Genomic DNA, 26,257 nt, shown 5'->3' with positions numbered 1-26,257 from the left:
CACCACCTGGCTCTCAGGATTGTTTTAAGAAGTAAGTGAAATAACTGCATGCAGTACAGACCCAGAGTACCTTGACCTGAATTAAATTCCAAAGTCTTTACAGTCCAAGTCCACAGACACCCTGAGTAAACCTCCAGTTTAAGACTCTTGAGAGATGAACTAAAACATCTTCTCCCAAATCCCACTGTCCAAAGCAGCCAGTGACTTCTAAGTCCTTTAAACTCTAAGGTGATTGTATAAGACAAAAATGTTGACTTTTTTCATCTACTTTTATTCATTCAGTGGAAAATTCCTTCCCTTAGAATCAAAATTTATTAACAAAAATAGGCCCCCTCCCCAAAAAAGTATGGCAACAAATCTGTAATAAACTGGTAGGAAAAAAGTCTTATAAATTAAAGCACAAGATTACACATATATTTACATTCATGTTATGTCTGTTCTAGTTAGCAAACTGACTTGCCAGAAATTTGATTTACTATTTTAAGTTGTTTCTCAACCCCTGCAAATGTATACTCTACAAGCTTTAATCTTGCTTTAAAACATCAAAATCCATATCACCATGTATTTACAAAATCCATTACAAAATTATCAAAAAAGAATTTTAAAGAAAGGAGGTATTTCCTTAAAATAAATAAAATTAAATAAGCAATCTAAACTAACCCCCTCCCCACAAAAAAAGAGAGACATTACTTTGCCAACAAAGGTCCATCTAGTCAAAACTATGGTTTTTCCAGTAGTCATGAATGATGTGAGAGCTGAACCATAAAGAAAGCTGAGCGCTGAAGAATTGATGCTTTTGGACTGCGGTGTTGGAGAAGACTCCAAGGGGATTAAACTAGTCAATCCTAAAGGAAATCAATCCTGACTGAATATTCATTGGAAGGACTGATGCTGAAGCTGAAGTTCCAATACTTTGGCCACCTGAAGTGAAGAAATGACCCATTGGCAAAGACCCTACTGCTGGGAAAGACTGAAGGCAGGAGGAGAAGGGGACAATAGAGGATAAGATGGTTGGATACCATCACCAACTCGATGGACATGAGTTTGAGCAAGCTCCAGGAGTTACTGATGGACAGAGAAGCCTGGTGTGCTGCAGTCCATGGGGTCGCAATGAGTCAGACATGACTGAGTGACTGAACTGATTGAAACAAACCCAACAGAATGCTGTACCACTATTTCTTTAAATGTATGTGGACTGATATTCTGCCTACAATAAAATTTAGGCAATGACCCTAAATCATTCTATTTCTCTCATTTTCTAGCTCAAATATTACAGAATTTTCTTATAAAGGCACTAAATATTTTCAAAGTAATTGGGTGGTATCTTTATTCTTTTTCCTTCTTGGGTGACACAATATTAATATAATTTATAACTTTAATATATTAATTTCAACCTACTAACATTTTTAAATTCAAATTACAGGACTTCTTTGGTGGCAGACGATGAGAGTCCACCTACCAGTGCAGGGGGACACAGAGGTGTTTGATCCGTGCTCTGGGAGGATTCCACATGCCAAGGAGCAACTAAGCCCATGCACCACAACTACTGAGCCTGTGCTCTAGAGCCTGGGAGGTGCCAACTACTGGGCCTGTGTGCCGCAACTACTGGAGCCTGCGTGCTCTAGAGCCAGTGCTCTGCAAAGAGAAGGCACTGCAGTGAGAAGCCCATGAGCCGCAATTAAGACCAATCCCCACCTGTTGCAACTAGAGAAAACCCACACAAAGCAATCCAGTGCAGCCAAAAATAATTTTTTAATCTAAAATTACAAATTAAATTTTTATAATTTAAATAAAAACTTCCTCAAATAATGCTTACTTCTGAAATCATGTCATTTAGATGAATGAAAAATAACTCTTCACACTGAAAGGCAGTGAGGTAAAATGAAAAAGAAAAATCTCTGGAGCAAGGAATACTCGCTCCAAAATTTATGACTTGGGACCTTCGGCAGGTCACCCTCTTTGAGACTCTATCTAGCAAACTAACATAAAATGGGATGGTTTCTGATTATGCTTAGCAATGTGGGGAGAAAAGAGATTAATAAATCTTAGCTTTTTCATTTTTTTCCCAATCCTAGTATGAAATAAAAAAAAATAGACGGCACTCAGTTTACAAAATAACACAATACGCCACTACTCCATTCCTCACTTGTCTATGCCCTGGAGCTACTGGGAAGAAATCACGGTCCTCAGAAACTCTTAAACTAGAAAGAGACAAAATAGAAGACCCCCAAGTTAAGGCTTTCTGCCCAAAACCCCCTTACCTGAATTTTATACTAAATGCCCAAAATTTCGCTAATCAGAGAGAAAATCTGGGTTAATAAAGATCTTGTATTTAAAGCAGAATCACCTCTGAGAAGATTAAAGGGATTTTACCAGTTGAAGGTTGGCAAGCTAGTCATTCATTCAAATATTACAGCTGATTTCCCATTATTCACTATGGTTGCCTTGAAAACAAATTCTAAAATATAACCAGTGTATATAATTTCCTTATACCATGTTTTAAGCAATGTTTCTTTACAAGTAAAAGGATTTCATTTACATCAAGATATTCAGATCCCCAAGGTAGTATTTTTAGTATTTACACACTAAGAAAATATGACAAAATTCTATCATGAATATGTAATTTTTTATATTCTAATCATGGTAGTATTGATACACAGTTAAAAATAACAGCACAATATGAGAAGGGCAAATCATCTGTTAGGTCATCAGACAATACCTTGTAATGGGTGGTGTTCCCAAATGTTCTCGGCCCATTAAGTTGAGAACTACTGAGCTAAATTCTGACTGAAAAATGGAGGCAACCCAACTACAACACATATAAGAATGAAGGATGATTTAGAGAAACAGGATTAAGTTCTGATTCCATACTGGCTCAATTCTCACTAAAGATCATCACATTATCAAGTTTTATCAAAATCATATTTTTATTATCAGAATTCTATAATATTGTGAATTAATTCAATCAAATGAATTTCTCTTATCATTTAGCTGAAAATCTGAACTCAGAAAATCAGAGTTGCAATTTCTTAAAAAGGAAAGAGGGAATGGGAGAGAAATGCAATACAGTAAAATAGTTAGGGGGTGAGCTTTCAATTCATACTTCCACAGTTCAACCAACAACCTAACTCTCTAACTCCTCTCTCTGACCTGCAATCTTGGACTAAGTGATTAGCCTAGTCCTCCATTACAAATTCTTCATTTGTCAAAATATGTAAACTGCTTAAGATTTAAATGCTTAAGTGTAAACATTTATGTTTATAGTTGCCAAACACCCAATAACTGGACCTACTATTTATTACAGGGCATTATGCTACATGAAATCAATCAAAGACAAATTCTGTATGATCTCACTTGTATGTGGAATCTAAACAAACAAACAAACAAAACGTATAGACGCCGAACAGACTGGTGGCAGCCAGAGGCAGGGGGTAGGGCAGTGGGGGAAATGGGTGAAGGTGGTCAGAAGGTACAGATTTCCAGTTATAAGTCCTGGGGGTGTCATCGACAGTGTGGTGACTATAGTTAATAATACTGCACTGTATACTGAAAGCTGCTAAGATAGTAACTCCTAAAAGTTCTCACCACAAGGAAAAAACTGTAACTATATATGGTGATGGACGTTAACTAAACTTAGTGATTATCACTTCACAAAACATACATATATCAAATCATTATGTATTAATAGCATACCTTAAACTAATACACTAAGTCAATTATACCTCAATTTAAAAAAAGAAAGAAAAAATCTGAAGTACTGAGCACTTAGATGTTTAACCAAGATTATAGCAGAATAGCAAGAAGCTTAGGCCAGCATAAGAACAGGAATTAAGAGAACGAAAAGAAAATACAAAAAGCCAAAAATAAACTTGCTGTCTCCTAATGCAACTCCCACAGAACATGCCCATATTCTAAGGACCTAAAACTTATACCAATACTGAAGGTAAGTTATGACCAACCTAGACAACATATTAAAAAGGAGAGACACTACTTTGCCAACAAAGGTCTGTCTAGTCAAGGCAGTTTTTCCAGTAGTCATGTATGAATCTGAGAGTTGGACTATAAAGAAAGCTGAGCATCAAAGAATTGATGCTTTTGAACTGTGGTGTTGGAGAAGACTCTTGAGAGTGCCTTGGACTGCAAGGAGATTCAACCAGTACATTCTAAAGGAGATCAGTCCTGGGTGTTCATTGGAAGACCTGACGTTGAAGCTTAAGCTCCAATACTTTGGCCACCTGATGCGAAGAGCTAACTCATTCCCCTGATGCTGGTAAAGACTGAAGGCAGGAGGAGAAGGGGACGACAGAGGATGAGATAGCTGGATGGCATCACCAACTCAATGGACATGGGTTTGGGTAGATTCCAGCAGTTGGTCATGGACAGGCAGGCCTGGCGTGCTGCAGTTCATGGGGTAGCAAAGAGTGAGACATGACTGAGCGACTGAACTGAACTGATACACGTGCTAAAACAGGATATATACTTTGCCAAATTCAGACTTAAATTGAAGAAAGTAGGGAAAACCACCAGACCATTCAGGTATGACCTAAATCAAATCCCTTATGATTATACAGTGGAAGTGAGAAATAGATTTAAGGGCCTAGATCTGATAGATAGAGTGCCTGATGAACTATGGACTGAGGTTCGTGACACTGTACAGGAGACAGGGATCAAGACCATTCCCATAGAAAAGAAATGCAAAAAAGCAAAATGGCTGTCTGGGGAGGCCTTACAAATAGCTGTGAAAAGAAGAGAAGCGAAAACCAAAGGAGAAAAGGAAAGATATAAACATCTGAATGCAGAGTCCCAAAGAATAGCAAGGAGAGATAAGAAAGCCTTCTTCAGCGATAAATGCAAGGAAATAGAGGAAAACAACAGAATGGGAAAGACTAGGGATCTCTTCAAGAAAATCAGAGATACCAAAGGAACATTTCATGCAAAGATGAGCTCGATAAAGGACAGAAATGGTATGGACCTAACAGAAGCAGAAGATATTAAGAAGAGATGGCAAGAATACACAGAATAACTGTAAAAAAAAAAGATCTGCATGACCCAGATAATCACGATGGTGTGATCACTGACCTAGAGCCAGACATCCTGGAATGTGAAGTCAAGTAGGCCTTAGAAAGCATCACTATGAACAAAGCTAGTGGAGGTGATGGAATTCCAGTTGAGCTATTCCAAATCCTGAAGATGATGCTGTGAAAGTGCTGCATTCAATATGCCAGCAAATTTGGAAAACTCAGCAGTGGCCACAGGACTGGAAAAGGTCCGTTTTCATTCCAATCCCAAAGAAAGGCAATGCCAAAGAGTACTCAAACTACCGCACAATTGCACTCATCTCACACGCTAGTAAAGTAATGCTCAAAATTCTCCAAGCTAGGCTTCAGCAGTACGTGAACCGTGAACTTCCTAATGTTCAAGCTGGTTTTAGAAAAGGCAGAGGAACCAGAGACCAAATTGTTAACATCTGCTGGATCACAGAAAAAGCAGGAGAGTTCCAGAAAAACATCTATTTCTGCTTTATTGACTATGCCAAAGCCTTTGACTGTGTGGATCACAATAAACTGTGGAAAATTCTTCAAGAGATGGGAATACCAGACCACCTGATCTGCCTCTTGAGAAATTTGTATGCAGGAAGCAACAGTTAGAACTGGACATGGAACAACAGACTGGTTCCAAATAGGAAAAGGAGTTCTTCAAGGCTGTATATTGTCACCCTGTTTATTTAACTTATATGCAGAGTACATCATGAGAAACGCTGGACTGGAAGAAACACAAACTGGAATCAAGATTGCCAGGAGAAATATCAATAACCTCAGATATGCAGATGACACCACCCTTATGGCAGAAAGTGAAGAACTAAAAAGCCTCTTGATGAAAGTGAAAGTGGAGAGTGAAAAACTTGGCTTAAAGCTCAACATTCAGAAAACGAAGATCATGGCATCCAGTCCCACCACTTCATGGGAAACAGATGGGGAAACAGGGTCAGACTTTATTTTTCTGGGCTCCAAAATCACTGCAGATGGTGACTACAGCCATGAAATTAAAAGACGCTTACTCCTTGGAAGGAAAGTTATGACCAATCTAGATAGCATACTGAAAAGCAGAGACATTACTTTGCCAACAAAGGTTCGTCTAGTCAAGGCTATGGTTTTTCCTGTGGTCATGTATGGATGTGAGAGTTGGACTGTGAAGAAGGCTGAGTGCCGAAGAATTGATGCTTTTGAACTGTGGTGTTGGAGAAGACTCTTGAGAGTCCCTTGGACTGCAAGGAGATCCAACCAGTCCATTCTGAAGGAGATCAGCCCTGGGATTTCTTTGGAAGGAATGATGCTAAAGCTGAAACTCCAGTACTTTGGCCACCTCATGCAAAGAGTTGATCCATTGGAAAAGACTCTGATGCTGGGAGGGATTGGGGGCAGGAGGAGAAAGGGACGACAGAGGATGAGATGGCTGGATGGCATCACCAACTCGATGGATGTGAGTCTGAGTGAACTCCGGGAGTTGGTGATGGACAGGGAGGCCTGGAGTGCTGCGATTCATGGGGTCGCAAAGAGTCGGAGACGACTGAGCGACTGATCTGATCTGATCTGATGTACAATATTATATAGTTGATGTAAAATATTATATAAGTTACAGGTATACAATATAGTAATCCACAATTTTTAAAGGTTATACTCCATTTATAGTTATTATAAAACACTGGCTATATTCCCTGTGTTGTACAATATATCCTTGTAGCTTATTTTATACATAACAGTTTGTACCTCTTAATCCCTTACCTCTTTGTTGCTCCTCTCCCCTTTCCTGTCTCTACCTCCCCCAAGGTAACCATTAGTTTGCTCACTGTATTTGTTAGACTGTTTCTTTTTTCTTACATTCACTAGTTTGTTGTTGTTTTTTTTAGATTCCACATACAAATGATATCATAGAATTGCCTTTGTCTGACTTATTTCACTTAGCATAATACCCTACAATCCATTCATGTTGTTGCAAAAGGCAAAACTTTGTTGCTTTTTTATGCCTGAGTACTATTCCATTGTGTGTGTGTGCACATCTGTGTATATACACATCTTTATCCACTCATCTGTCATGGACACTTAGGCTGCTTATCTTGGCAACTATAAATAAAGCTGCTATGAACCCTGGAGTGCATGTATCTTTTGTAAAATGACATGGTTTTAAATAACTTTCTATGGGCTAGCCTAGAAACTTAAAACAGTGCAGTTAGACATCTTTCAAGTTTAAACAACTATTTTACACATGATTTCGAAGGCAACCATTCAAAAATCATAGACTGTTCATTTTTCCTTCTAGAAGCAAACAACTTGCCTTTATGAGCAAACATTAGGTATTCAAATTCATTAAATGTTAAGTGTAAATTCACCATAAAATAACACCATGCAAAAGAACTGAGATGTTTTATAAACCAAAGAGCGTGATGAATAAGACCACCCCTAATCTTTCTCAGTTTAGTTTAAGGTCAAATTCAGTTTAGTTTAAGGTCAAGAAGCAACAGTTAGAACAGATATGGAACGACAGACTGGTTCCAAACCGGGAAAGGAGTACATCAAGGTTGTATTCTGTCACCCTGCTTATTTAACTTATATGCAGAGTGCATCATGCGAAATGCCAGGCTGGATGAAGCACAAGCTGGAATCAATATTACCAGGAGAAATATCAATAACCTCGGATATGCAGATGACACCACCCTATGGCAGAAAGCAAAGAACTAAAGAGGCTCTTGATGAAAGTGAAAGAGGAGTGTGGAAAAAAGCTGGCTTAAAACTCAACATTCAGAAAACTAAGATCATGGCATCTGGTCCCATCACTTCAAGGCAAGTAGGTGGGAAAACAACGGAAACAGTGACAAACTTTATTTTCTTGGGCTCCAAAGTCACTGCAGATGGTGACTGCAGCCATGAAATTAAAAGATGCGTGCTCCCTGGAAGAAAAGTTATGAAAAACCTAGACAGCATATTAAAAAGCAGAGACATTATTTTGCCAATAAAGGTCCATCTAGTCAAAGCTACGGTTTTTCCAGTAGTTATGTACGGATATGAGAGTTGGACCATAAAGAAAGCTGAGTGCCGAAGAATTGGTGCTTTGAACTGTGATGTTAGAGAAGACTCTTGAGAGTCCCTTGGACTGCAAGGAGATCCAACCAGTCCATCCAAAAAGAAATCAGTTCTGAATATTCATTGGAAGGACTGATGGTGACACTGAAACTCCAATACTTTGGCCATCTGATGTGAAGAACTGACTCATTGGAAAAGACCCTGATGCTGGGAAAGGTGGTAGGAGAAGGGACAAAACAGGATGAGATGGCTGGATGGCATCACCGACTTGATGGACATGAGTTAGAGCAAGCTTAGGGAGTTGTTGATGGACAGGAAAGCCTGGCGTGCTGCAGTCCATGGGGTCACAAAGAGTTGGACACAACTGAATGACTGAACTGACTGACTGAAATCTTTCTCAAACTAAAGTACTAAAACCTATAAATTTTTTTTTTTACCACAACAGAAGTTTTATTAGTTATTTCTATTTTCATTTTTCTCAACAGTAGCTGACTTTTTCCTTATCTCCCAAAACAGTCATGTGCCAGAATCAAAATGTCATTTTTTCCTCCTACATGTCTAGTTTGAAGAGCTATACAAAGCAGTTTACAACAGGAAATGGTGAAAAGAATATAAAGAATATTCCCCAAAAGAAATATAAGGAAGAATTTAGGGGATACAGATTCCATTTTAGGTTAAACTAAAATGATCTGTATTTATACTTTAAAATAAGGATTAATTAAATCAAGTCACTGCAGTGAATCAAAAATGACTGAGCAGTGAAGAACTGAATCTCACTCACCAACCTGCCTTAGGCAAGTGACTATGCTTTACAACAGTGCAATACAGTGAAAAGGACGAGGATTTTAGGGTCAGACTTGGTTTTAAATCCCTGCTGTCCTACATGTTTGACCCTAGACTTTAAATTAATATCTCTTATACCTCATTGTATCTACAAAATGAGACAGCAAAGCTACATCATGAAGTTATTATAAAGATTAAGTGAAAATATTATAGACAACACAATGCAAGGCACATTATTAAGATTCAAAAATTAGCAGTTGTTAGATCTTATTATACCAACATAACTCCGTAACTCAGGGCAGTCTAGACCTGTGCTATTCTACATAGTAGCCACTTGCCACCTGTGCGACTGACCACTTGAAATTTAGCTAGTCTGAACTGAGACAGTCTGTGAGTATAAAATCAGCTATTAGTGCCATACATTCTTATATAGAAAGAATGCAAAATATCTAATTTTTAAACTGACTACATTGAAATGATAATATTCTAGATTACCAGATTAAGTAAACCTGTCTTACATCTTAATGTTGCTACTAGAAAAACTAAAATTACATATGGCTTAAAATTACATAATGGCTTATACTACGTTTCTGAGACAGTTCTGGTCTAAAACCATATCTCTGATACAATTTCAAATGCAAAATGGGATGAAAATTTCATTATGTTCTACATATGAACTAACTAGGAGACCAAAGATCCTAATGCACTTTAAATTCCTTATTAAATCAGCATGATGTTGTTTATCAAATTCATTTTATTATTTTATACCCCCCAATCTCTTCATTACTCCCTGTTCAATCTACTGCCTATTCATAGGGGCACACCTCATCTTTCCACTTTAGCAGTAACAGTACTCACGGTATCCTATCTTACAAACTAGCTGAAGAACAGCATGTAACAGGCCATTCTTCCCTACCAGCTCCAAGTACTGTCTGTTCTTCAGATAATGTTAACAGAAGCTTACTTTGCTGCTAAGTCGCTTCAGTCGTGTCCAACTCTGTGCGACCCCATAGACGGCATCCCATCAGGCTCCCCCGTCCCTGGGATGCTCCAGGCAAGAACACTGGAGTGAGTTGCCATTTCCTTCTCCAATGCATGAAAGTGAAAACTGAAAGTGAAGTTGCTCAGTTGTGTCCGACTCTTAGCGACCCCATGGACTGCAGCCTTCCAGGCTCCTCCGTCCATGGGATTTTCCAGGCAAGAGCACTGGAGTGGAGTGACATTGCCTTCTCCGAAGCTTACTCTAAGACCCATCTATACTTCTAAGAGACGTTTTTCTGTTTCAAATTCACTACTATATTTTGGATTAAAGCAATGTATCCCATCTTTCCTATCAGCAAATCTAACGGTCAAGGAGGCTAAAATCTAATTTCAAACTGTTTCATAACCTATTAAATTAATATAACTGTAAAGATAAGGGGCTTCCCTGATGGTGGCAGAAAGCAAAGAGGAACTAAAGAGCCTCTTGAAGAGGATGAAAGAGGAGAGTGAAAAAGCTGGCTTAAAACTCAACATTCAAAAAAAAAGATCATGCCATCCAGTCCAATCACTTCATGGCAAATAGATGGGGAAAAAGTGTAAACAGTGACCGATTTTATTTTCTTGGGCTCCAAAATCACTGCAGACAGTTGACTGAGGCCACAAAAGACGCTTGTTCCTTGGAAGAAAATCTATGACCAATCTAGACAGCATATTAAAAAGCAAAGACATCACTTTGCCGAAAAAGGTATGTATATTCAAAGCTATGGTTTTTCCAGTAGCCATTTATGGATTTGAGAGTTGATGCTTTCAAACTGTGGTGTTGGAGAAGGCTCATGAGAGTCCTTTGTACAGCAGGGAGATCAAATCAGTCAATCCTAAAGGAAATCAACCCCGAATATTCACTGGAAGGACTGATGCTAAAGCTCCAATACTTTAGTTACTTGATGTAAAGAGCCGACTCATTGGAAAAGACCCTGATATTTGGAAAGACTGAAGGCAAAAGGAGAAGAGGGTGACAGAATGAGATGGTTGGATGGCATCAATGACTCGATGGACATAAGTCTGAGCAAACTTTGGGAGATAGTGAAGGACAGAGAAGCCTGGCGTGCTGCAGTTCATGGAGTCGAAAAGAGTCCCATGTGACTTGGCGACGGAACAACAAAGGTAAGAAAATTCTTTTTCAGCACCTAGAAATAAGGCACTAATTAGGTAATAGAAAAAGATGACTCCTTTTATCTACTCGGACAGTTTGAGAGACAGCTTAAAAAATTCTGATAGGTGCTATAAATTTAACCAACTCTTCTATTACTTATTAACATCATAATGGGAGAAGGCAATGGCACCCCACTCCAGTACTCTTGCCTGGAAAATCCCATGGATGGAGGAGCCTGGTGGGTTTCAGTCCATGGGGTCGCTAAGAGTTGGACTTCACTTTCACGTATTGGAGAAGGAAATGGCAACCCCCTCCAGCATTCTTGCCTGGAGAATCCCAGGGATGGCAGAGCCTGGTCAGCTGCCGTCTATGGGGTCACACAGAGTCGGAAACAACTGAAGCAACTTAGCAGTAGCAGGACATGTCATAGTGCTGAACACATGCTGCTTAAACTACTATTGTTGGGAAATTCTAACTTATGACATGAAAAATAGCAGGAGAGGGTGGGACAGATTAAGAAAGTAGTGTGGACATATACAGACTGCCATGTGTAAAATCGATGGCTAGCAGGAAGCTGCTATATAACACAGGAAGCCCAGCCTGGCACTCTGTGACGATCTCAAGGGGTGGGATGAGGGCTCAAAATCTTTCTTGAGATACAGACATACACGCACAGAGTTATGACTGTGTTGTTATATGGAGGAAACCAATACAACACTGTAAAGCAATTATCCTCCAATTAAAAAAATAAAAGATAACATAGTTATACATCACTTCTAATTTCTAGAAAGCATTTCCACAAACATCACATCGGTGCCCTACAAAAGTCATGGCTGTAAGTAAAGTTGATTTTACTATCCCCTCATTTGACAGATGCAAAAATCAAGGCCCAGAGGTTACGAGTGACTTACCTGCCCCAATAAAGTTATTACGTGAGAAAAGATACATTAAGAAAATCTACTGCTTCCCAGTGGCTAAGACTGTGGACTCTTAAGTCAGATCATGGGTTCAAATGCTGGATTGAAAACTTAGTTGGTGGTGGGATCTTAACACAAGGCAAATCTAACCATTTTCCCTCTGTATTTCAATTTCCCCATGGAGATAAATATTAATAGCTCCCTTCATGTAAATTAAGATAAACTGCTTGAATACAGAAAGTTCTTAGTAAACACTTTTATCATGTAAGGCTTTACAATCCAAATGAAGGGAGATTTAAAGATGACATTTAAAAAAAACAAAACTTTTGTTGTAAGAATACTTCTAGAACATCTTGAACCACAGTCCTAAACGTTTCAAGTTGGTAACATTTTCATTTTGGATAAATTCATTCTTCTTATCTCTTTTTTTACTTTTAACATTTTTTTATTTTTAATTGGAAGATAATCACTTTACGACATTGTTTCCACCGCATAATAAAACGTGAACCAGCCCTAACTATACACATATCCCCTCCTTGATCCTCCCTTCCACTCCCCCAATCCCACCCCTCCAGGTCATCAGAGTACCAGGCCTAGCTCCCTGTGCTATTCAGCAACTTCTTACAAGCTATACACTTTATTACTTCTAAAGTCCTGTAAGAAATGAAACTATTTCTTTTGTGGTAAACTTTATCACAGGGAGTATTCAAATTTGCAGAAAATAAGTTTTAAAGTCATCTTTTCCAAGTTACAATATACAAATCTGAAACAATGATGCACTAGGTAGTACATAAATTTAGGAGAGAGAAGATACTGCAAGGGGAGAGGAGGAAGGTGGTGTGTTGGGAAAATGGATCACTCCTACAGTTCTACAAAACATATACTCATCCTCTAGAATCACATCTGTTCAGTTCAGTTCAGTTCAGTCACTCAGTCATGTCCGACTCTTTGCGACCCCATGAATTGCAGCACACCAGGCCTCCCTGTCCATCACCAACTCCCGAGTTCACTCAGACTCACATCCATCGAGTCAGTGATGCCATCCAGCCATCTCATCCTCTGTCGTCCCCTTCTCCTCCTGCCCCCAATCCCTCCCAGTATCAGAGTCTTTTCCAACGGGTCAACTCTTCGCATGAGGTGGCCAAAGTACTGGAGTTTCAGCTTTAGCATCATTCCTTCCAAAGAACACCCAGGACTGATCTCCTTTAGAATGGACTGGTTGGAGGTGCCCAATAAATAATTTATGAGTGAGTAAATGGATGATTGACTAGGAGAAACAATGTTTCTTCAAGTGAACTAATTCAAGAAAGCAAGCATTTGTGATACCTTAATAGGTATGGCTCATAACGTAAAGCGTCTGTCTACCATGTGGGAGACCTGGGTTTGGTCCCGGGGTCGGGAAGATCCCCGGGAGAAGGAAATGGCAGCCCACTCCAGTACTATTGCCTGGAAAACCTCATGGACCGATGAGCCTGGTAGGCTACAGTCCATGGGGTCGCAAAGAGTCGGACACGACTGAGCGACTCCACTTCCACTTTAATAGGTATCCTTAATCTAGGAAGTCATTACTAAGGCTGAGCAAGGTTCTAAGCCACACCCCAGGTACTAGAAGAAACAGATAGCCTATAAATTTCCCTCTGCCAATTAATTTCAATTACTTTCTTTATATGTAAATTTTAAAAATTATACCTAGGTGAATTCCTACAGAGCAAAAGTTTCCTTTGTAAGTACAAAGTGCTTTTTGGAATAGCCACAATTAGCAAATTCCTTTTGTACATATATACATGTAAAAGAGATCTCAAACTGCAAAATAAAATTGATGTTCCGTGTGTTAAAATGCGCATTGCCCCTAAAGGATTTTTTCCCCATTCATGTATATTCAAGACAGGGAAGCAATTTTGTTGGTACATTCTTCATCACTTGTCACTAACTTGCAAAGTTTTACACCCAAGCCTTATTTCTAAATATTAACTTGCCATTTGATATCAATACAGCTATAAAAATGAATGCATAAGTCACTGTGCAAAAACATTCTAAGCAAAAAACTATGGACACAGAGCAGTAACTCTGCTATCAAGACAAAACAATTGGCATAACTTTGAACTCTATGTGTGTGCTCAGTCACTCAGTCATGTCCAAGTCCTTGAGACCCCATGGATTGTGGCCCACCAGGCTCCTCTGTCCATGGGATTTTCCAGGCAAGAATACTGGAGTGGGTTGCCATTTCCTCTATCTGAACCCAGAGATGGAACTTGCTCTGCTGCATCTCCTGTATTGGCAGGGTGGTTCTTTACCACTGAGCCACCTGGGAAGCCTCCTTAAAATCTATACCTCTAGAATAAAGAAAAACAATTAAGACCTTGTAAAAGTAATAATGATGGTTTCTATAAGATAGACTTGTTACTTTATTTTCAGATATTTCTACCTGTTGGTATAAATTTTTATAATCCTTTTAAAAAGGTAATTCCTTAGAAATGTATTTTCAAAAGAGTAAGATAAAACATGTAAAACCTAACCATAAAAATGTTCGATAAAAACTAAAACCTAAACACTTCCCCCTTAAAAACTACTTTTCAGAGTGACGTTAATGAAGAATATTAACTAGATCAAGTTTTGTTTTGTTTTTTAAACTACCACTTGTGAGATTCAGGTTAAAACATACATTCTTAAAACAGCAAAATCCAAATACACTGCTACCAGTTCACTTTAAAATCTGTTAAAAATAAATTCTGAGTATGAAAGTCAAAGTCTAAAGCTATGAGACAATAACTGTTTTAATAATTTATACAATTAGTATGGGCTTGGTTCCCAAATTAAATAGTTGCAATTCTGCATGTATACTTAATACAGGATAAGAATAAAGATACACGATTAGTAATATAGTTTTCATAAAGAAGCTACTATTACTTGCCTACCAAATATTTTAAAGATTACTTCAGTTTTAAACTCTTATAAACTAGATAAATATCTCTTTGCACTGATGTTATAACCTCTTTGGTCAAAGGTTCCTTTCACTTAAATAAAATACTTCTCAGCAAGAAGTTATTTTAAGACTTCATAACTCTACTGAGAAATAATGAAAATATCTAATTTTTTAAAAATCCCGGAAATTCTAGAATGCTTCATTCTCACTGAAATAAATTATAAGCATAGGAAAATACATACAAAGCTCTTTTAAAAGGTGCAAATGAGAGAACAAATGTATTATACTTAAAAGACTTTTACATCTTGAAAATGAACAATGGAAAACTTAAGTTTTAAAGTGGTAATACAAATCAGAGGACCACTTTCCCCACCACTTTTGAAACTAGGTCAATCTTTCAAGAATTAGAAATAGTATCATATACTTATGGTTTTATATATTATGTAACTTGTATTATATTGCAGCAGACTGCCCTCCTTATACATCAGTGAATTGATTAATCTAAAATCTAAGGAAGGATAAATGGTTCCACACCATTCCTAAATGTCAAGTGAGTAAAAATTTGTAATTTCTTGTCCTAATGAAGTTTCACAGATTACCCTTGGCACTCTAGGATTTCATGTATTAAGCTGCTTCACCTATCCACATCTTTGATAATTGTCTAGATAAAAACAATAGTAGAGGACATATACAGAGCCTTTATGTACTTACTCACATTAAAAGGCAATCTAACAGAGTGGTTAAGGGCCACTATCTGGGTCTAAACACTGCCTCTGCACTCATGACCCCAGGCAAATTACGTAACTTCTGTGTCTCAGTTTCCCTATCGACAAAATCAGATAAATACCTGCATCATGAAGATTACATAACAATTATAATTGTTTAGGTTCAGTGCCTGGCACAAAGTGCTACATTAAGGATTAGCTATTATTATTACTATGTGTCATGTACTGAGCCAAGTACTTTACAGGCATTATTTCATTTAATTCTCACAACTCTACTTTACAGGTGAGAAAATTGAGGTTTAAAGTGGTTCAGCAACTTGCTTTCAATAAAAAAGCTAACAAGAGGAAAGGCCCAAATTCAAACCCAGGTTTCTTTCTTAATGATCCAAGCCCTGATATTTATGCCAGTGTTTCAAACTAGACTCCATGAATATATTCATAGGAAATTTACAAGTTTTCTGATGATTTGTATTTTAAATTATGCTAGAGAAATTATCAGAGAAATGCAAATCAAAACCACTATGAGGTACCATTTCACACCAGTCAGAATGGCTGCGATCCAAAAGTCTACAAATAATAAATGCTGGAGAGGGTGTGGAGAAAAGGGAACCCTCTTACACTGTTGGTGGGAATGCAAATTAGTACAGCCACTATGGAGAACAGTGTGGAGATTCCTGGAAATAGAACTGCCTTATGATCCAGCAATCCCACTGCTGGGCATACACACTGAGGAAACCAGAAGGAAAGAGACACGTGTACCCCAATGTTCATCGATAGCACTGTTTATAATAGCCAGGACATGGAAGCAAATTTCTAGATGTCCATCAAACAGATGAATGGATGAGAAAGCTGTGGTACATATACACAATGGAGTATTACTCAGCCATTAAAAAGAATACATTTGAATCAGTTCTAATGAGGTGGATGAAACTGGAGACTATTATACAGAGTGAAGTAAGCCAGAAGGAAAAAACATAAATACAGTATACTAACGCAGGTTTATGGAATTTAGAAAGATGGTAACGATAACCCTGTGTAAAAGACAGCAAAAGAGACACTGATGTATAGAACAGTCTTATGGACTCTGTGGGAGAGGGTGGGAAGATTTGGGAGAATGTCATTGAAACATGTGAAATGTCATGTATGAAACGAGATGCCAGTCCAGGTTCAGTGCGATGCTGGATGCTTGGGGCTGGTGCAAGGCCCAGAGGGATGGTATGGGGAGGTTGGGAGGAGGAGGGTTCAGGATGGGGAGCATGTGATTTTTTTTTTTAAATAAAATTATAAAAAAAAAAAATAATAAATTATGCTAGAGATAATTTTCAGATAAAAGACATTTTATACAGTAGATTTTAATTTCTCAAATCATCAAACTGAGGTATACAAACCGCTGGTTTTCCCATGAATGGTCTTGGAAGTTTAAGAATTTTTTCTTACAAAGTGGTCAACTTTTAAAAACTTCAAGCTCACTCAGCTTTCATTCTTCAAGACTGAGAGCAACAAATAATTTTCAAAATTCTTTATACCTATTTTATTACAGATACAAAGTTTTAGATATTTTGGCTAGTCAAACTGCTCGAAAAAGTAAAAATATAATTTAAAAAAACTACGGTACCCTTTGTAGCACTTGATTTTGTCTTGAAAAAGAAAAACCCATATTAAAAAAAAAAGAAACAAATATTAAAAAGTTATCTATTCCTTTAATAAACAGCACTTTACTTTCACATTATGTACCACTCTCTCATCTTTATTCCAATTGTGTAACTACAATAGCCTACTGGTTATTTCCACTTGAATAACTCAAAAAATAAGCTTCAAATAAACTAATTTTCTCTATGCCACCTTTCCCCCCCAAAATCCCTTTTCAGCATCTCTAATCCCCATCAAGACTGTATATTGTCACCCTGCTTATTTAACTTATATGCAGAGTACATCATGAGAAACGCTGGGCTGGAAGAAGCACAAGCTGGAATCAAGATTGCCAGGAGAAATACCAATAACCTCAGATATGCAGATGACACCACCCTTATGGTAGAAAGTGAAGAGGAACTCAAAAGCCTCTTGATGAAAGTGAAAGTGGAGAGTGAAAAAGTTGGCTTAAAGCTCAACATTCAGAAAACGAAGATCATGGCATCTGGTCCTATCACTTCATGGCAAATAGATGGGGAAACAGTGGCTAACTTTATTTTGGGGGGCTCCAAAATCACTGCAGATGGTGAGTGCAGCCATGAAATTAAGACACTTACTCCTTGGAAGGAAAGTTATGACCAACCTAGACAGCATATTCAAAAGCAGAGACATTACTTTGCTAACAAAGGTCTGTCTAGTCAAGGCTATGGTTTTTCCAGTGGTCATGTATGGATGTGAGAGTTGGACTGTGACGGAAGATGAGTGCTGAAGAATTGATGCTTTTGAACTGTGGTGTTGGAGAAGACTCTTGAGAGTTCCTTGGACTGCAAGGAGATCCAACCAGTCCATTCTAAAGGAGATCAGTCCTGGGTGATCTTTGGAAGGACTCATGCTAAAGCTGAAACTCCAATACCTTGGCCACCTCGTGTGAAGAGTTGACTCATTGGAAAAGACCCTGATGCCAGGAGGGATTGGGGGCAGGAGGAGAAGGGGATGACAGAGGATGAGATGGCTGGATGGCATCAGCAACTCGATGCACATGAGTTTGAGTGAACTCCGGGAGTTGGTGATAGACAGGGAGGCCTGGCGTGCTGCAATTCATGGGGTTGCAAAGTCGGACGCAACTGAGCAACTGAACTGAACTAAATCCCCGTCAATGGTATTATTGTTCTTTCAGTCATCCAGGCTCATGACCCTGTGGTCAAGCGAGAGAGGAGGGATTCAAACACAGAACTGAGTGAAAAGCCTGTACCAGTGTACTCAATTCCTCCTGTAGAAACATCATCTCAAGGAGCTGTAATCTATGTGGCACAGTGGGCATACACAATTATAAACGCTGAAATAAATGATATGAAGAATGGGAAAGATCTTATTTGAGCAGCAAATGATGAGCCAAACTCCAGGATAAGGAGGATAAGGAGTCAAGAGTAGACAGAGGTGAGAAATTAGAAAGTTCCAGTTTTCCAGAAAGTAAAGTGTGGTAAGAGGGACTATTAGGAAATGAAGTAAGAAAAAGCAGGAATACTTAGATCATGAACAGTTTAGCCAAGGAGTTTAGATTTCATCTAATGAGTAAGGGAAAGCCACTGAGTAATTTTAAGCATGAATGAAATATTACATTTTTTTTTAGAAATAATCCTCTGGCACTGAAAAGTTGACTGGAAAAGCTACAGTCCAGAAGCATAGACAACTATTAGGAAACTGCTAGAACAGTTCAGGCAAGACAGTGGGGAATGAGGAGAAAGAGACTGATTCAAAACATAGGTAGGAGGTAGAACTTCAGGATTTGGTAACAAGTTAGACGGTGATTTGAGTTTGGAAGCGAGATGGAGGAAAGGAAGGAATGGAGGCAAATTTAAGATTTTTAGCTTTAAGTTCTGGGTGGATGGAAATGCACCATGTTATTAAATACAAATGTTAACTAAAACAAGGAACAAAGCAGGAGAAACAAAGTAAAAGAATGAAAGCTGACAAGGACAGATGCTGTTGTTATTTCTGGTACATCCAGAAAAAACTCTCTAATAAATGATTAAGTCAAGAACCCAGAAGAGAGAAATCTAAGGCAAAAAATATAAAATTGGGAGGTATTAGCCAGGAGAAACTAGGCAAACTGCAAAAGAATAAGACCACCAATATTTAAAATATAGGCAGACAAATAAATGAAAAGTAGGAAAGAGTGGTGTTACAGAAGTTTGGGAAGGAGACAGTTTCATGAAAAGTGAATTGTCGATGTATTGAATGTATCAAAGAGGTGAACTTTAAACCTTTTGGATTTGACAACTGAGTAACTGAGGCAAACAGTGAGGTTACAGAGGGAATGGAGGGTAAAGAAAGCTAAACTAGGACTTCTTTGTGGCACAGAGAATGAGAATCAGTCTGCGGACGCAGGGGACACAGGTTCGATCTCTGGTCTGGGAGGATTCCACAAACACAGAGCAATTAAGCCCACGAGATGTAATTACTGAGCCTGTGCGCTGCAACCACTGAAGCCCATACGCCCTAGGAACAGTGCTCCACAAGAGAAGCCACTGCAATGAGCAACCCTGATCACTGCAACTTGAAGAAGATGCCATAGCAGCAAAGACCTAGCATGGTCAAAAATACATAAATAATTTTTTTTTGAAGTTTACAAATAATAAATGCCGAAGAGGGTGTGAAGCAAAAAAAAAAAAAAAACTAGATGGAGGCTGAGTGAATGGTAGGGGAGGAAAGAGACATTAATCTTGGCTGAGAAGGAGTAAGAGCTAGAGAACAGGGTTAAATAGCATTTTCAGGATGGCAGAGATTTTAGCATTTTTATAGGATTAGATGGAAAAGGAAACGGCAACCCACTCAGTCTTCTTGCCTGAGAAATCCCAAGGACAGAAAAGCCTAGCGGGCTACAGTTCATGGGGTCGCAAAAGAGATGGACACAATATGGTGACTAAGCAGCAGCAAAGGGTTAGAAAGGGACAAGTGAAGTGTGAGATTTTTAAATTATGGCTTTGTACTTAAGCTTACTATAAGGAAAGTTAACCATGATACAATATTAAGTGAAAAAATAAGCTGAAGAATATGTACAGTATGATGTCACTTCTATGGCCTTCAAGTTAGTATCATTACTCTCACGTTAGCAACTATCACTAACTGAAATTATCATTTGTTCACGTGTCCATCTCCCCAACCCCGCTAGAATGTAAACTCTATGAGAGGAGAGATTTCATCTGCCTTGTTCTCCACATATCCCTGCAGCTTCAAATATTGTTTGGCACATAACAGGCACTCTACTGTTCAATGAAAATGTCTGTGTGCACACACTCATGTACATATGTATGCATATATTGATATTTACATGCAAAGCATTAAGAAAGTTCTAATTTATTATTTGAATTTATGCCAGGGTTGAGTGTGAGACTAGGGGGTGAGGCATACAATACTGATTCATTTTTTGCTTCATAGATCTCAGTTCAAATTTTCTACGAAAATCATGTCTCTTGTAACTGAAAAACAACTTTTAAATAATGATCGTATGAGCCTAAGAAAGTTAATCTATTCTGCCTTTCTATTTTCTTTTGGTGGGTTGTCATGATCTAATGTGACTTCAAGCTGATCCTTGAGTTGTTTTGGTAAGGCAGTTCAAAATCAGAATCTTAAAACTTAGAGCTAGAAAGAACATAGACATTATCTAAGGCAACCCCCGAATTTTACATATGAGAAAGCAGAGACTCAGAGTAACTTAATTACTAAATCTAGGGTACTGATAAGTTTTTAAAGAAAAGGGCTAATCTACTATATGTTATACATAATTTAAAAGATAAGTAATAAAATCTCGCTAAAGCTTCCTCTCACATTTAACGTACAATCTTCTGGTAAAATTATTACTCAAAGTAAACTATTTCCATAAGCACACAGGTTGATCAACGAAACCTACAGTTAAGCACTGACTAACCATTATACTGTGACAAAGGATTCAGAATACATAAATATAGGGAGTGAAGTTACTCACCGTTAGGTGTGCACACTAACTGAACTAACAGGCACCTTCTTTCTACCAGTATATACAGTAGGTCAAGTATATAATACATTTAAGGATTCATCACATTTTGACTCAAATTTCTATATCAATATCTATAATATGTATTTCACAGAATTCAATAAAAATTAAATGTTGAATAGGCAAGAAATACTCTAGTAAATATAAAAAAAATGACAACCATTTCTCTTCACATACATACTGTAGTTTACCAGGAATACAACTGCTGTCCAAACTTTTGAATATCACTTTACATTTGTTTACAAACTGTGTCATTTGATCCTCACAACTGTGACATACAGCATAAACTGTTTTTCCCATTTAATATGTAAGAAAACAAGGCTCAGGGTTAACTTGATTAAGGTCATTTTGACAAGTCCTAAGACCTGGATTCTCTGTCTCTTAGCTACTGTTCTTTCCACCCCCCAGGCTACCTTACATTTACCACTTATTAAAGTGCAAACTACTTTATAATTTCCTTCCTTCCACACAGGTGAAAGTGATTGGCGGTTACCTAAGCCCTAGCAATCCTATCCCTTTCTAGTCCATTTAAAATTTTCGTGCCTAAGAAAATATTAGTCGTTTATCTTAACAGTGACAAGAAAGATGTGTAAGTCACCTTAGTTGAGAATTGTGCACCTTTCATACAGTAATTCTGTATGAAATCCTACCAAGTATTCAATTATTTTCTTAATTCTAATAAAAGTATCCTCTAATTTAGAAAGCTTTCTATAAATAATACCCAAAGTAGGATGGGCATAATAGTTGAAAAAAAATCAGAAACCAAATCTTAGTCCTGTCACTCACTAGCTGTTTAACTGTGGGTACATTTCTTAGCTTCTTTGAGTCTCACTGTCCTCACCTATAAAGTGAGGATGACACCATCTGCCTCTGTGTTTGCTGGGCAGATTCAGCAATAATACTTGCAAACCCTTTATTTCTTAAAACAGGGCCAGTTCACAGAACAGACCAGTTCCATTGCAGAAACAAGCATGCAGATAGGTACTGCTCATAGGTAATGTCATTTATGTGAATTTCACTAGTGTAACTTCTAGATACTAGACTTTATTTCTTGTCTCTCTCTGTAATATCTGGGGTAGGACTCTATATATATATCCCTCTTGCTTCCAGGGCACCTTAACGTGAGTGCTGGATTTCAGTCCTCTTCTAATCCCTCTATAGTTAAGGACTGTCATAATCTATTATTTGACTATCTTAGAATTGACTATATCCAAACAGAGGCTTACACTATTTTCACTACACTCTTTAAGTCTGCTAACTGCATCTTTTGACTATTTTGAAATAAAACTAATTATTTTGAACTAGGAAGTCAATTTTATAAATACAAACCATGACAGTAAATTCATGTTGAGTGAAAAGGGTAGAAAGTTTCAGGGAGTGGGGTACAGGAGAGAAGGACCTAACATTGAGAACCTACCTATTCAGCAGTACATCTTTCTAAATGTACTGCTGAATCTAACAAAATGTTACATTTTGTAGTATTATGTGTGACGCTGCTGCTGCTGCTGCTAAGTCGCTTCAGTCGTGTCCAACTCTGTGTGACCCCATAGACGGAAGCCCACGAGGCTCCCCTGTCCCTGGGATTCTCCAAGCAAGAACACTGGAGTGGGTTGCCATTTCCTTCTCCAATGCATGAAAGTGAAAACTGAAATTGAAGTCACTCAGTTGTGTCCGACTCTTAGCGCCCCCATGGACTGCAGTCCACCAGGCTCCTCTGTCTATGGGATTTTCCAGCCAAGAGTACTGGAGTGGGTTGCCACTGCCTTCTCCGAAGTATACACGTAGATATCTCTAATTTCTTTAAAGTACATCTAAAGTACATCTTACTAAATTTACTTTCTTTTAATCTTCCCAGGCATCATTCTTATCCAGATTAGCATCATTTTACAGATTATGTCAGGGAAGCTCACACTCTAGCTCACTCCCCCTTGCTCAAATCAAGGCCTTTCCTCCTCCTCTTGTAACCTCTGCCCAGAATGCTCTCCTGTCTAATACAAGGCTGTCGTCTTGTCCTGCTTCAGGTCTCATTTCACAAAGTTCCCACCATCACCATGTCTACAGTGGTGGTGTAGTCGCTAAGCTGTGTTGGACTCTTGCGATCCCGAAGACTGTAGCCTGTCAGGCTCCTCTGTCCATGGGATTCTCCAGGCAAGAATACTGGAGTGGGTTGCCATTTCCTTCTCCAGGGGACCTTCCTGACCCAGGAATCGAACCCATGTCTCCTGCATTGCAGGCAGATTATTTACCAACTGAGCTATGAGGGAAGCCCTATATAGTAGAGCCCTGTCTATAGTACAGTACACCAATTACACCATCCTTACATCCTTCATAGAACATAAAGTGATCAGTATTCATCTTCTTCCTGTGTTGAAGGGCAGGGACACCTTGACTTAACCACTGCTGTATCCTGAGTGCTCAATACAGATGATGCTGGCTTAATGAATGAGTGAATGTGACTGCCCACAGCCATTCAGCAAAGCAAAAGGCAGGGCCTGGAGACCAATCCAAATTAAGGTGACTGCAAACCCCTGCACTGCCATTCCACTACTTTTTTCCACTGGTGGAAGTGGAGCTGCTCTGGGCTGGGAAATCAATCAGTTTAGAAGCATGCCTTCTGACTTTCTGCATTCATTCACTTTAAAGAAATTAGAGATACCTACACATATACTTAATCCTACAAAATATAACACTGCAATATTACAAAATATTTAACTACAGTTTCAAGAGATCTTACACTGCCTTTCAGAACAACTCAATTTGAAAAAAACAAAAAAACCCACTGCCTTTATGATTTCTGAACAGTCAAAATAACTTCAAATTTTGAGTAACTGGACTGGTATCTCCACATATGGTTACTACTTAAGGCCCAAAGAAAATTTAAGTCACACATTTTTAATGCTCTCTACTAACAGGCTTGCTTATAATATTTTGTTCTTTTAGAAGATGTTTTGAATTCCCCAATACATCATACAGAAAAATTTTAAAACCAGCCACAGGGTTATCATTCTTATCACGATAACCATATTCTTTCTTAAAGAAAGATAACACGAATGCCCTCAATGTGTTGTGTTGCACTATTAAACCATGTGCTTGCAGGTTGAAGTTACCTCGGGTAAAATGCCCAGTGCGGCTAGAGCCGGCCACTAACAGCATTCCCTTTGCTGCCTTCACCACGGGGTTGAATACTTACTGCCGAGTCCTCCATCCTCGGATACTCCTGTCCCTCTCATGCCTAGGTAAGTCAGTCCCAAAATGAGGAAAAATAGGCACGCAGCAGTTAAGAGAAACATGGACAAATAGTGGGCACTGAAACCCCCCGTTGGGGACACCTCCTCCCGTTTAAATTGTTGGAGAAGTTCCTCCTCGGGTTCGGAAAGCTTCGGTTTGTTGTATGTGTTCTTCAGGTAGGTATGATTGGAGCCTGTATGATTGGAGTGATTGATCCTGAGTGAACTCGAGGCGGCCACCGCCGCGCTGGGAGGGAGGCTGTTGGGAAAAATCCTGGGGGAGTCCACGCCGAAGGCCCCGCCGCCGATATGATTATTGGTTTTAAGAAGGGAGCCTGTGGACGAATCCAGGGTTGAGTCCATGTCCGCGAGTGGCGGCGGCAGGAGAGGGGTTAGTTTCTTAGCGTTAACGCGGTATCTAGGAATGGGGCTGGAGTCCAGCGGATCACACCCTCCTCCCTGCTCCGCCGCCGCCGCCGCCGACTCCTCGAGGTTTCGGCTTCTGTCTAGACTCCCGGCGGCCGCCGCCCTGTCATTCATCGCGATTCCTCCCCCTCCCTGAACTGAGGTCTCCAGCCGGCCGCCGGCCGATTTCGCAGGCAGCGGCGAGAGAGGCTTACTGTGGCCCCGCCTGGGCCGATGCCGAGAAAGGGTGTCGTCCTTCAATACCTGTCTGCTGGAGGCCACGTCGTCGTCCTCCTCTTCCTCCGAGTCCGAATAGTTTTCCCGGCAGCTGTAGGGCAGAAGCCGGCTGCCATTCACGGTCCGGCCGGACCACAGCGGCTCCTCGGCCTCCGGGTCCCTGTCCTCGCCGTCTTCCCCCTCCTGCTCCTCGTCGTCCGCCGCCCCATCTCTCCCCGACGGGCTCTGCAGCTCGGGGGCCGCCGGCCTCCTGGCCCCCCACCACGAGTGGGGCTTCCTCCGCTCGGCCGAGTTGCTGTTAGTCACCTCGCTGGCGGCCAGGGGCGCCGACGGCGGTTTGAGCCCGCGATACTGGAGCGGAGCCCGGTCTTTCCTCCCGCCGCCGCCGCCGGCCTGGTCCCGGGGACTGGCCTCCACGTCCGACTCGTCCGAGCTGAAGCCCAGCAGTACTTTGCTGCCAGCCGTGAGGGTGGCCGAGGCGCCCCCAGGCCCTCCCAAGGGGGTCTCCGGACCCGAAGCCGAAACCCGGCCCAGGCCCCCAGGAGTCCGTAAGAAGGAGAGGTCGCCGGAGACCGGCCGGACCCCCATCCCCACGGCCGCCGCCGCTGGTCCGGCGGCGGCGACCGTGGCGGCTGCCGTGTTATTGTTATTACTGTTCCGCGTCTTGGTGCCGCGGCCCCCGGACCGGTGCTGCTGCTGCTCTTCCTCTCGAAGCTTCTTCAGCTTCTTGAGGTAGACCGGGCGGGTGCTCTCCGTCACTGGGCCAGGAGATAGGCCGTAACGGCGGAGCTGAGAGAAAAGCTCCTCATCCGAGAGCTGCTGAGGCGCCGAAGCCGCTGCCGCCGCCATTTTCTCTCCAGGGTGTTTTACAAGCTCCGCGCTACCGGAAGTGACGCGCCGCCCTAGACCCTGAACTAGACCGGGCTGCGTCGCCCTCCCAAGCGCCACGGGCGCCTTGGCCAATGGGAGGCACGGGAGGAGCTCACCTGAGCGGGAAAGGGCCACCTGAGCCGCGCGCGGCTTCAGCGGCCGAAAGTTTTTCTGCGCTTGCATCTCGGGGTGTCTCCTTCTCCGTCTGTTCTCCGCCCTGCCCTTCTCAGCGCCTTTCCCGGGAGTTGCCTCTTGCCAAGCCACACCTTGACCTTTTCTTTCCAGGTTCCTGCCAC

General features: G+C 40.2%; 1 protein-coding gene across 2 annotated transcripts in view; it reads right to left on the bottom strand.

The window, feature by feature from the left end:
* Positions 1-25,977, bottom strand: part of LEMD3 (LEM domain containing 3) — a 90,777-nt gene extending 64,800 nt beyond the window's left edge. For both annotated transcript variants that reach the window (XR_011464195.1, XM_070370542.1), the window contains exon 1: positions 24,413-25,977. Coding sequence is in view for 1 of the 2 variants with exons in the window: in XM_070370542.1 (XP_070226643.1) it covers positions 24,413-25,940 (1,528 nt within the window). In the remaining variant the exon portion in view is untranslated. The remainder of the gene's footprint in view (positions 1-24,412) is intronic.
* Positions 25,978-26,257: the final 280 nt, after the last annotated feature.

Source organism: Bos mutus, chromosome 5 (assembly GCF_027580195.1).
Source record: "Bos mutus isolate GX-2022 chromosome 5, NWIPB_WYAK_1.1, whole genome shotgun sequence".
NCBI classification, from domain to species: domain Eukaryota; kingdom Metazoa; phylum Chordata; class Mammalia; order Artiodactyla; family Bovidae; genus Bos; species Bos mutus.
Note: the sequence above shows the minus strand (reverse complement) of the source record. Positions and strands in the feature narration are given on the sequence as shown.